The following is a 12,984-nucleotide window of genomic DNA, read 5'->3' on the forward strand; positions in this document are numbered from 1 at the left end:
AAATAGAGAAAAGGGAAAATATGAACACAATATCACAGCAGTTGGTTTTACCCTGTAAAAGCAATAGTCTACCATCATATAATATTGGAATAACCCAGTGTCTGATAAAAAATATGCTTCTCCCTCCATCCCTTAAGTTTCATACATCAACCCTGAAACTTTTCCTCCGTGACTTGAAACAGAGCACTTCTGCAAAAAAACAAAAACAAAAAACAAAAACAAACAAACAAAAAATAACCCCAACAACTTCAAAATAGATAATCATACAGCTTTTTGAAGTAACATTAACAATTTCCCACCAGTGGAGTTCTGCCTTGCTCCCAGATAGGCATCTCAATGCAGAACTCAAAGGAATTATTACTATGAGGTATTCAGAGACATTGGTAAAGACATGCACGGCCACAGTGCTGGACCTTCCTACACACAGCATTGACGAGGACAATTCGGGAAAGGAGGGATGGAGGGGAAGAAGGGGCAGGGCCAGGGAGAGGAGAAACAAAGACCTTTGGTGTAATCTGTAGAAGTGGACAGAACAGAAATTCCTTTGGTATGTTTTCATTGCATGGTTGCGCTGGCGAAGCACCACGGTGTGATTCAAAATAAAACCTTTTCCTTGTTTCTTCAGTAGTGGCCCTTCTACAGGCTGAGGTATTCACAGAGTCAAAGGTGAGAGGTCAACAGCGGTTTAACACTTTGGTTCAAGCAAGGCACTCGTCCTGGGAGTTTTAGAAAGATTGCAACACGTCTGCTTCTACTTTCAGGAACATGTCTGCCTATAGTTGAGTCAACAGTTCTGCCCATGGCTATGTCAGCTTGTCTGCCTACTGTCATGTGAACATGTTTGACCTATTTGTTGGATCAATCAATATTGTCAACCTATAGATACACACTCAGGTGCAGGGCCAAGTGGAAATCAACCTAAAAAGAGAGCTCCCAAGCAGGGTACTCCATCACAACATTCACATAAAACTCTAATTTTATATATTTGTTGGCTTGCCACATTGCCAGCTTTTCAATTTTAACCCTCTTCTCTCCCCCAAAAGCGGTAGAAATTAATGGTGTTTTCAAAGTTAACAAGCAGAACAAAGACTGATCTCACTGCTAGCAAGTTTACTGTACCCCGCGGGCTCCTGCATGGCCGGTTGTGTGTATCTATGGCTAGATCAGCATATCTGCCTATAGCTACATCAGCATGACTATCTATGGAGCTGTAATCAGAGCATAGATGAAGCAAGAGCATACATAGCCGGGGTGCATGGGTTGAGTGCAGGTGGGAGGGGGAGAAAGGGTAGTTGAAAGGAAAAGGCAGGGGATGGGGGAGGGGAGACATACAACATCTTTTAACACCACTCATAGAGGCCGTGCAATGAGAAAAAATCTTTGGTTATCTTTGGTATCGTCAAAGTGATAAAAATCACGTATGGAACTTGAGTGAGGTAGCATCTTTGGTTCACACTATAAAACATCAGCAGGTCTTGACACTTTTTTTTTTTTTTGGTTCTTGTCGTCTTTTTGGTTTTTCTTTTTAGAGATGAAGAAGCAGCTCTCTCTCTCTCAACGCTCCTTCAGAGCATGCTCTGATGAATGTAGAGCTGCTAACCCTGGCCATGAGGAGGATGGTGGCAAGGGGCCAGCTAAATATATCTAATGCTACGCTGCCCTGGGCCAGCCCTGTGTAGTGCTTTCCTCCTAGTGCTGAAATGCATAGCTTGCCAGGAGAGTAGAGGCAGGAACGGGGAGGGTGTGTTATTGGGGTGCTTTTGTATTCAGGTGATGAGCTGACATTGCTGTGTAAGTGCCTGAAAGTGATTTGATCATTGATATCATCCTCTCTATCCAACATCTTTGATGAGACGATAAAATCAAATATGTATGGGTCGCACAGTGATGCTGAATGCTTATAGCTGAGTGGTGACACAGTTTGCCCCAAAAAGCGTAAAAAAACACAAACATAAAACAAAAGTATCACAGGTAATAAAGTGTCAAGACCACATATAGAGCCATCATCTTGAGTTTTCACCCTTGCAGAGGAAACACACCACAGAATGGGCATTTGAACACATAATCTAGACATAAACCTGTAGAGAAACAGACCTACAGGGAAGGTTGTGTCTGTAACGATTCCCCTTCACAAACAGCATGTACAATAACATTCACGTGACTGATTGTGAAGCTAAAACTGGAATATCTTGTTTGATTCAAAAAGTCATCTATAAGGCAAAGTTAGTTTTTAATTGTTAACTCTCAAGGTTGTATGTATGTATATATATATATATATATATATATATATATATATATATATATATATATATATATATATATAACTAACAGTCTGTGTTAAGAGGTTTGGGAGGAAATGAGGTTAAGATTATCAACAACAAAATATATTCTTTGGTCAAATTATTTCTTAGCATTTCCTTAAGTGGTTTTATCTCTAAGCTTCATGAGAGGCTATGGGGTGTAGATGACTTTAGTTTCTCTTTTGGGAAATATTCAACGCTTCAGCATGTTGGAAGAAAGCACTACCATGTGGGTTGAGGTTTGGGGTTTTTGGTTTGATTTAGAGTTGGGATTTTGGTTTTGGGTTAGCAGTCTACGCTTGGGTATTTACCCATCTGTCTGGAATGCTTGATAGAAAGACAGACAGCTGGACAGACAGACAGGTAGACAGACGGTCCACCACCACCGATCCACAAAAGGTAGCGCAGCAATTCAGACACTCCTGTAGGATTTCTTTCTTTAAAGTTGATTGGCCAATCCCAGTGGAGCTCCTCGTTCTGGCTGTTGTTCGAGGGTGTGGGCAGCTGCACATCAGACTCCCGAAAGGCTGATTAAACCTCCATTTAGGGACCCATCATTAAAACCAACCAATCAGATTAAAGATAAGGATGGTGAATGATAGATTGATATTGACTGGTGGGGGAGTGGGAGGGGTGTAGTAAAGCTAGAGACCAGTGACAGTGAGTGTGTGTGAAGGGGGGGCGGGGGGGTAAAATTATAGTCTTTTTGCAGTACGTTACACATAAACGTGTTGCTGAAACAAACATTTCAAAGCAGGTCAAACAAGAAGTCTTTGGTTTGTTTTTTCATCTTTGGATACTATAAATATCAATATAGTACAGGTTTAAGGGCAAAATGTTGCTTCAAGGTCTTTTTAAGTTTCTCTTTGTTTCTCTTAAGTTTTAAAGCTTTTCCACCGAGGTTGAGTCAGTCCATGAGTTAATCAAATCAGTCTGTCTTCAGGCTTTGGTGCAGGCGTTGGGGCCAGAGTTGGCTGCGTGACCGGAGCCATCGTCCACCCACTTATCTAGGCTCCGGCGGCGTGCATTCATAAAGAAGTTGCTGACTGTGGCCAGCTCAAGGCCCAGCTGCTGGGCAATGGTGAGCTGCAGCTCTTTGGATGGACGCTTGTTCTCCTTGAAGATGGCATGGAGTGTCCGCCGCTGCACGTCTGTGAACACCAGCCGGGGCTTCTTGGTGACATTCCCGCGCTCACTTCTGCCGTGGTCCTGCTCCTTACGTTTACATGCTGTGGAGGATTCAGTGAAAAGACAGACAGACAGAACATGTTTGTGAGAGAGGGCAAAATACACAGTTCGAAAACAATAATAATAAGAATCTTTTCACATTATAAACTAGGATTAGAAAACATCCTGCATTAACTGTCACATGAATTGTCTCGCTGGTTTCTCCAGGGGTCAATTAAACATTCAAACTGGGACACAAAGGTATGGTGAAGTAAAACCAATTCATGAAAATTGTTAATTCACCAACTCACAGTTGCAGGCACAACACTGATCAGGCGCTTTTAATTGACCAGAACATTTCAGGGTCTTATCAGTCATAGTAACATAAACCCCTACCCTAAACCCTGAGGAAAGACATTGTTAATGTTGACTGATGATGATATGCCTCTAATGCAACTCTATCTACCATTACAAAAACACCAACAGTTGAGTTGAACAGTAGTTTGTCCTCTTTGAATCACCTTATGTTTATTACTTAAAAACAAATTAGATTAAAGCATGTAAACTAGATTGATGCTGTAGTGATGGAAAGTGTTAGTTAAAGAAAAATCTTGTGAATCATAAAATTATTATCAGACTTGTTTCCATCATAGAGGATTTAACCTACAAGAAGCTGGCACTCTCTGGCAGTGTAAAGGAATAATAACAAATAATAACAAGCTAAACTTCTCCACGTTTTTGTCAAGAACAGAGCAGCCAGACGAGAAACCTGGAAGGTCGACAAGGAGCACTGTCCATGGTGCTGAACGCGACGGCGCGCCTCAGTCTGCTACATGTGTGGAAAAATAAACTACTCATCATTTAAACCAATGCTGTCCAGGTATTTTATTTTGACATCTTTCTAAGCCCCGGGACAGCCACACAACCTGAGGTCCATCAGTGGCTAGAGACCAGGAGGGGGCAGACGCGGGCTTCTGCACCAAAGCCCAAAATGGACTCACTGGGGAAACGAATAAAGGCATTGCTCTGACCACAGAGCAATTCTCAGACCCGTACTGTTTAATTTAGCAAAATGCAGCGGGTGAATAAAAACATTTCATTACAGAAAACCTCAAAAAAACACGGTAATGCAGCCACAGCGGAAAAGCAATTAAATAAGCCAAAGAAATCTATACATGGAGAATACGCGCCACATGGATGACTCTGGCCAAACCACTAAACTGTAAACATGACAAGTTCAGACTACATCACATAAGCAATTAATACTAATTTCTATTTCTCCAAGGTACTGGTATGTGTGTTTTATTTTTGGTGTTGATGGATTATAAACATAATTATAAAAGTGATCGAGATAACTCGGATTTTGCCGATGCCCCCCCTGTAACCTCATCTCTGCACAGACCTGTGCTAAAGTACAGTGCTGCGGCTCATGCGCAAAGACCATAAACTGGAGTGTAATTGTGAGTGTGAGCAGCCCAGTGTCTCCAGTGCTGGTAAACATTAACAGGGAGCCTGAGCTCCTCGCGTAAGAGCTGCTATAAATCAGCAGAGTGAAGGCCACTCAGACAGCAGGAGCCACCACACAGCGGCCCGGCCCAGGTAGAGGAGGCCCGGGCAGAGACGCAGCTTTCCCAGGCCCAAGGGGGACATAACAACGGCCTCGTTATCAGGCTAATCAGACATACATACACAAAAAAAAAAAAAAAACTCTGCTGCTGCTCCCGGCTAATCATTACAAACACACAGATAACTCCACACACTCAAACACACAGTGCACACACTGGGCCTGCTGATACGGGGTGACGATAGTCCTTCGTTTCATAATCTCACGCAAAGTACAAGAGAACAACAAACAGACCTCTGTGCTGGAAATGCTGCAAATATTCAACTAGAAAACGAACCCTCCACCAATTACAAGGAGAAATGTGCCCTAACAAGCAGATCAACATGAAGACAATGTGTAAAAGACACCAGAAAGACAACAAGCAGTCTTTACACAGTTACACATCCAAGTGGTCTAACTTGGCCTCTCGTTTCTCTAATGCTTCATTTCCCTCCTGTTCCAAAACATCATCTCAACTATTCTATTCAATTCAAAGTCAGGTGGTTAATTGAATACGTGGGAAAAAGAGTAAAGGCCCGAGATTAATTTCAGAAGCCTAAAATCAATAAGTATATCACATCTACTTCAGCACACGATCACATATCTAGTTCACCCAGGAACGACCGGATCAATGAAGCTTCGCTCGGCTTATTCTCTTCAAATTAATTTACTTTTTAACAGTAAAAAAAATAAAATAATAAATCCTCCTCCTCACCCTACGTTTTGAGCATTTTTTTGTGAAAGCTATAATATCATCTTTCAAAAATATTCGCTAAAGAGAAGCCGTGTGATTTGATTTATCAGCGTTTCTTTTTAAAGGTTGGAGTAAAAGGAGACACAGCGCCATACTAGAAATATGTGACTATGATAAAATGAGCACAACTTAAACGTAGGCGAGACAAAATTTCTTTGCATAATAATTCGCGTTTCCTTAAAAAGCGTTAATCAGAATAAATATTGATCAAATATTGATCAAATATTCCTCCAAATGTATTTTTCCATTTGAATGGTATTTCTCATTTGTAATAGTCAGTGATACAATCTCATCTTCACCACACACACACACACACACACACACACACACACACACACACACACACACACACACACACACACACAAACAGCAGATGGGAAAACTGAAAAATAATCAATTGTGATTACACTCACGCGCACGCCGGCGAGCACGCGCGCCACAACAGAAACGCACAAACGCGTTCATTTTCCGCGACGCAGCCGCAGATGTGGTCACAAGAAGCCGAGAAGCTCATTTGTAGGTCATTGATTGTAAATGTTGGACCAAAAAAAAAACAAAAAAAAAAAAAAAAAAACAAAACAAACAAAAAAAAAACAACAACAATAAAATGAAAACAGAATCCATTGGTTGTGTGTGAGCGCGCACGCGCGATGTGGGCCTCGTTGCGCGCCCTAATTGACTCGTGCGTACCTCAGGGACAAATTAATACAGAGGTCTATCAGTTAATTAGAGAAACCTCGAGCAAGTCAGGGGGAGTTTACGACCAAAACACAAACACATGCTCTTTATTCTCCTCTCTCCTGTTGGGAAATCACAGCCTCTGGTTTTTTACCAAAGCCCGTTTTCACAGACTCAATAACGCACAACTTCCATCTGACATTTAGTTGATCACTGAGTGTCTGGCACACGCGCACCCACGCACTTTTATTTCTCCCCTTCTTTCTGTTTACACCAAGGACAACATCAGAAAGGCTGATCAGTTGCACCTACACCAAAATAAACACATTCCTAACGATTTCTGGGCGAAGGCTCAGCTTACACACACACACACACACACACACACACACACACACACACACACAGTCCAGCGGTCGATATTTTGAGGTAAAATGACATGAGCACTTGTTTCACACAACCCCAAAAAATCTGTGCAGAAACTGAAAAGGGATACGGGTGGATATCGGCTCGCTACACGGTGCACTAGGGTCATCCTGGAAGAGCACTTCCAGTCTTTCAGATGTTGTTTATCACACTTGACTGTGACCGTTTGGTGCATCCAGACACACATTTCTGATCCTGTTTCTAAAGCGCCGTGTTCGAGGGTTCACCAAACCCCCAAGTCATGACTTGATTCCTACAGTATTCATTAACATCCAGCATCTTCTATAAAGGTTGAATTCTAGAGAGAAATCAATACATTTCGTTGTGCACTGTATTTTGGTAAAGATACATCAGCAACCAGGGAACATTTGTCCTGAATGTTTCCCAAATTACAGTTTACACTTGGAGGATTGGATCAAATCTACAAGGTGTTTTGGTTCCCAGCCCACTTTGCCAATTGCTCAAAAGTGGGGTGACATTCAGGACCAGTGCTCCTGCTTGAACGTCTGTTATTTCAGCAAAACAGTAAGAAGGAAAAAAGCAAAGAAGGAGGCTTTACCGAGGCTTCGCTCACCTGCGAGCCTGAGCGCACTCATGCGTTGGAACTCAGGCTCCTGCAGCCATTTCCACATGCGGCGGAAGGTCTCTCTACCGGACTTGAGCTTGGACCAGGGTTTGGGGTTTCTCAGCAGGTCGGACAGGGTCCCCTGGGACCTACACAGGACCCGCTGGGCAAAGATGGCCTGAGGGATGCTGTAGCGCTTCAGCTCGGTGGTGATCCTCTGCGCCACCTCTTTGGTATTCACCTCCTCCATTTGTCCACCAGAAACACCACCTCCGCCACCACCCCCTTGCTGCCCGGGCCCGGAGGCCTGCTCCCGATTGTTCCCCAGTCCCTGTCCGTGCCCTTGCGCGCCAAGGTGGGCGTGTGGGTGATGGTGGAGGCCGTTGATTTGTACCATGCCCGCTGATGAGCTCATGTGCTGCTCCGTGTGTCTGCCGAACATGGTCGGGTGATGAGCCTCGAACCCGCTGGGGGTGAGCATCTTCTCACCAGGCATGGCGGCACCGGGATGAGCGTATGGAGGGATGCCAGCCTGGGACGTGTGTATGCTGGCCAGACCGGAGCCAGACAACGGGGAGAGACTCTGGCCCATACATGGATCCTTGTGATGATATGCGGGATACAGGCTGTTCATAGGCGCCAGACTCCGGTCCTCTCGCATCAGCGTGAAGCTGCCGCTGACATTTCCGGGGATCCTCTGGTGGGGATGAGGGTGAGGATGATGGGGATGGTGGTGGTGGTGATGAGGTGGAGGAAACTTGTCGGACACGGTGGAGATGGGGGGTAAGGGCTGCAGAGGAGTCAGGGTGGTGTAAGTGCTGCTCGCACTCATGCCAGGGGGGGCTTCACACATGCTGATGGCTGGATGCAAGTGCCCGGGGTGGCTGGGGTGATAGTCTCCGCTGTCCAGCAGGGTCGCCATGCCCATTGCCCGGTGGCTAAGTCCCCGGGCGCTCGGACGTGAATGCGGACTGTGGCCACTCAGCAGCTCTCCGTGACCAGAAACGGACTCATGGCTCACTCCGTGCAGGTCGCCAATATTCTCCATCGACAGCTGTGCATTCATGATCCGGACAGCGCTGTGGACAAACCATCTATCTGACCTACCGCAGTTAGCTGATGTCCAGAAGTCCTCACGTCCAGTAAAGTTCAAATTTCTTTTGTTGCTTTTTTCAGCCTCCTGCGCTGTCGCCTCTTCTTCTCCGTCTTTATCCTCACCTACTTGATTTCTCTCCTTGCTCTGTTGTTGCTCTGCAGAATGGAAACTCCTTTTGTGTTTCTCTTTTTCTTGATATATATTTTTTTGTTTTTGTTTTTGTTTTGTTTTTATTTTTATTTTCCTGGTTCACTTTATGATTCAAGCCCCCCCACCGCCAACCAGCTGTCCTTGCGCTCCGGTCGGGTGCCGCGCCATCTCTCTAGTTGTGTGTCCTCCAGTCCCTCGTCCACCGCAGCACAGATCCCTGTCTGCACATGCGCACTGGGGACGATCATCCCCTCCCATACTCGCTCTGTGTGTGTGTGTGTCTCTCTCTCTCTCTCCCAAACGCACGAGCGCGCACACACACCTCCCTGCTGCTCTGACGTCACACACCTTATTAAGGAAGGGCGGCATCGAGGCACCTGCTAAAAGCGGTTCTCTTTAATAACCCATATTCAGAACCGCGTGGCCTTTAGCGAGATGTTAAACACGCAAATGGACGGATCTCTTGGAAAAGTCTCACAGAATCGACCCATGGAAACGAGCTGGACGCAACTAATGTCTGCTTATCAACTGTTATTGTAAAGACAATATTCATTAGGGCAATAATGAGCCTTTATCCTCAGTCCTCCTTAAATCATTAAGCGTCAATGAAGTAAACTTCCGGGTTCATTTGGAGTTGATTTTTTTGGGGGGGTCAGTGATTCAACACCTCCAGATCTCCAATGAAAGGACGCTGAGTCGTTGTCAACAAACAGGGAGAGAGCCTCGGAATTTCAACAAAGCACCGTGGTTGAATTGCCAGCTGATAAAGTTACATCCTATGTATTGATAGAAATCACATATAGATCCATTCTGTCATTGCTGGGGCCGAGCTGCAGCCCCCCCCCCCCCCCCCCCCCCCCCCCACACACACACACACACACCCCAACACTGCGGAGTGTGTGGCGGTTTAACCAAACCAAGAAGACCGTGGTACCTTCTCTTTTGATAGAAAAAGATGAACAGATGTGTCTATTGTTCAGCCATTAGGCTTAACGAACCAAGCCCAGCGGTGTGTGTGTGTAAGTGTGTGTGTGTGTGCACACGCTTGTCCTGTTATGAGATGCACACATGCACATTTAATCCCGAAGTTTGATTTATAAGTGTAAAGGTTTGACCAACACACAGTGTCATTTACAAAACAAAATCACCTTTATTTTATTAGTGCTGTTTTTTTTTTTTTGTTTTTTTTTTTTCCACTTTGACCAACACGTATTCAAACCAACATTTATTTAAAACCCGAGCTACTGGAGGAAATGACATGCTGACACATAGCACGACTCGTGTCCCCGTGTTGTTGTAGCACATTATGCTGCACTTGTGTCAAACTCCCCAAACTTGGGTCCCCATGTAAGCCAGGGGCCGTTTATCCTCACAGAGCGGTGGCGCAGGGGCGTCCTCGGTCGGCCGAGGTGACAGCTTGCAGCGGTCAGTGTCCTGCTGGACCCCCTGCTGAATGGGAGACATGTCAAAGGTGACGCTTCAAGACTCCCAAAGCCAACATCTGCGGGGGGACAGATTAACCTTTCAGACTTTTCCCTGTCCCGGACCTGCTAGGGGCCCCGCATCTGTCAGGGTCCCCACAATGGATGCAGCGCTCGGTTGAACGACTTAAATAACAGGAAAGAAAAAAAAAAAAAAAAAAAAAAAACGAAAGAAAGAAAGAAAGAAGAAGAAGTTAAACTGTCTCTGATGTGAAGTCAATGTCAACGGCGTGTGTGTGACGTGTGTCCAGACAAAAGGACACTAATTCCTAGAAGTGTGTCTGTCCAACCGTGTAGTTCTGGTGGACATAATAGACTTTAGAGGCTGACAACAGGGGGAGAATAAAAAAAAACTGTGAATGGCATTAGGCGACATGTCAGGTTTAAAATGTATCTATCACATTTTAATTCCAGCGGAGTTTAATTAGTTTTATTTGTACAGTGCGGTTTAATTTCATCATATTTTATAAACATAAATAGACACACTGATAATTGTATTTTATTATCATTATTATTATTATTATTATTTTTTTTTTTACAATAGTTATAAGTTATAGGCCACGTTATTGTGTGTTTCTATTTTGCTGCGTAGCCTCCCAGAGACAAACGAGATGTAGAAAGACAGAGGAATATGAAAGGCCACGGTTTGGCCTTACAGGGCAGCAGACCTCATCTACACATTCTCGTACGGATCGATAGGCTCCTGCCATGTCTGCACGACCTGCGCTGTGTGTTTATGTGTGTGTTGGCTCTCTATGGTCATTGTGCCGAGATAGGCCTGGCTCCTAGAGCCGGTGACATTTGCTTTGCACAGAATATAAGGAACACGCTTTTTTCCGAGCACTTCTGAAAGAGGATACATTTCAAGTTGAATTCAATTTCATTAATACAAAGGAAACAGAAGCAGGGAGCAGAAAGTAATGGCTCACATATCCATAGCCTGCATGTGCGAATGTGGAAGTAGAGTTATAATATAAAAATATATATATATATTCTGCAGTTTTCATTATATCCCACATTTATGGAATAAAAGTATGTACCACAGCAAAGTACAGGACCAGGCGGTGGGCACCTGAAGGCACTGTGTGAAATAGTTTTGGCACAGGTTTCACACTGATTATTAATCCCGTGAAGCCCACAGCAGCATATGCGAGCAGAAACAATATAATGCCTTGCAGAGAGGACCGTGGATCAATATTTCGACAGCTCTGCAAAGTCACACAGCGATGCGAGCGTTATAGATGTTCAAAATGACAATTACAGCTTGTTTAGGAATAGACCTTTGCTAAATGGCATCTGGTGAAACCAAACTTTAATAAATGAGGCTACTTGAACTTGGCCTACGTGATTAATTATGGCGGATGAAGCCATATGATTTTAGGGCGCCTGCGTGCGTAAACTGAATTAGCCTTTTCAAAATAAATCTCATTGCGCTTGTTTTAGTCTTCTGAACCAATAAACTCATTTACGGGTTTCACCTTTTAACTCCCGAGTTCAATAAATATCGTGTCTCTGCGATGGTGGCTGGGATTTATCCTCAGATCCTCCCCAAAATAAAGACAATTAATGAGAAATACGGAAGAGGGGGGACGTTAAAATATTGATGAGATATGAAATGATTGCTACCTGCACTATTTTCTAAAAACATGCATTGCAGTGTTGGTGGCTGGCCTTTACAGCATTTGAAGTATAGGCCTTGAAAACACAACACACCGCGTCAATCAATACTGAATAAAATTACAATTCCTGGAGGAACCCAGGCTAAGGCCTTTGATTTGTTAGAATAAACAAACCTAAAATATACGTTTTTCACATGGATTTTTCTTGCATGTTTTACCGTTTATTATTATAGGGCCCATATCTTACAAATAGTTTTTTAAGGTGATCATTTAAAATGAACAACGTAGTTATTTCTCAAAGGAAACCACATTTTATATTTACATATATTATTATACAAATTAAAATAGTGTACGCATGACTGTGCAAATGACGTTGTTTTAATATGTTTATTTTGAGGACGAATAGCGAGTTTTACAAAAAGAAAAATCCACTTCGCCCACAGTGACAGCTGGGGGACAGATGAACAGCTAAAGAGAAGTCATTTTCTTTTTAATCTACAGTTTTACACCCTGGTTTATTATTATTTAACATGCGCAGGGTGTTTTGTGTGTTTTCCAGTGTCACAATAATCAACTTCGGAGCTATATTAATGCCACGTCTTGATTTTTCTTCTATTTGATTGAGGAATTTACTTTTTAGTTTAGTTCCCTAATTAATAAAAATGCCATCATGGCCCAGCAGCAGATGCCGGACCTGCTGCCTTGCTCAGGGGTAAATCAACTGCCTCTTCCCTCGTGTTATTCCGCGTCACTTGCTCTGATTCGTGCACTCATGTGAAATTAACAGGGCATCACTTTACATTAAGGTGTCCATATGTCGCCCAATTACTCCCTGTAACTTTGGTGAGACTCCAATTATGACAACAAAGCCGTGTTAACGATAGCCAAACCAGCGCCACTCCAAATGTGCACTTGAAATCCAAATGACTTCTTCCTCTAACAGACTGTGGCTTTCCCAACAATATTAACCAAAACTGAGAAATGATAGTAATAAAACTAACTTCTTCACATTTCTACCGAGTGTTATTTCTATTTTATTTTATTCTATTGTATTTTAAAGGGTTTTTATTCTCACTCCTCAGAGCTCTCTCTCTCACTATTAGTAAAATAATTAGTCCTTGTTTTAGATGACTGTATCACAATATGAC

The 12,984-nt window shown here is 43.5% G+C and overlaps 1 protein-coding gene across 2 annotated transcripts; it reads right to left on the reverse strand.

Moving 5' to 3' along the window:
* Positions 1 to 2,324: 2,324 nt before the first annotated feature.
* Positions 2,325 to 8,897, reverse strand: onecut1 (one cut homeobox 1). Of its 2 annotated transcripts, none has more exons than XM_026377655.1 (2): positions 7,500 to 8,897; positions 2,325 to 3,529 (listed from the first exon to the last, which is right to left on the reverse strand). In XM_026377655.1, exons 1-2 carry the CDS (start codon positions 8,554 to 8,556, stop codon positions 3,240 to 3,242), a joined length of 1,347 nt encoding a protein of 448 aa, XP_026233440.1. In that variant the 5' UTR covers positions 8,557 to 8,897; the 3' UTR covers positions 2,325 to 3,239. The 2 variants fall into 2 exon arrangements, with proteins under 2 accessions (XP_026233440.1, XP_026233439.1); XM_026377654.1 differs by having other exon boundaries at positions 7,485 to 8,897.
* Between the last annotated feature and the right edge of the window lie 4,087 nt (positions 8,898 to 12,984).

The sequence above is a fragment of the Anabas testudineus genome, chromosome 3 (assembly GCF_900324465.2).
Source record: "Anabas testudineus chromosome 3, fAnaTes1.2, whole genome shotgun sequence".
Taxonomy (NCBI): Eukaryota; Metazoa; Chordata; class Actinopteri; order Anabantiformes; family Anabantidae; genus Anabas; species Anabas testudineus.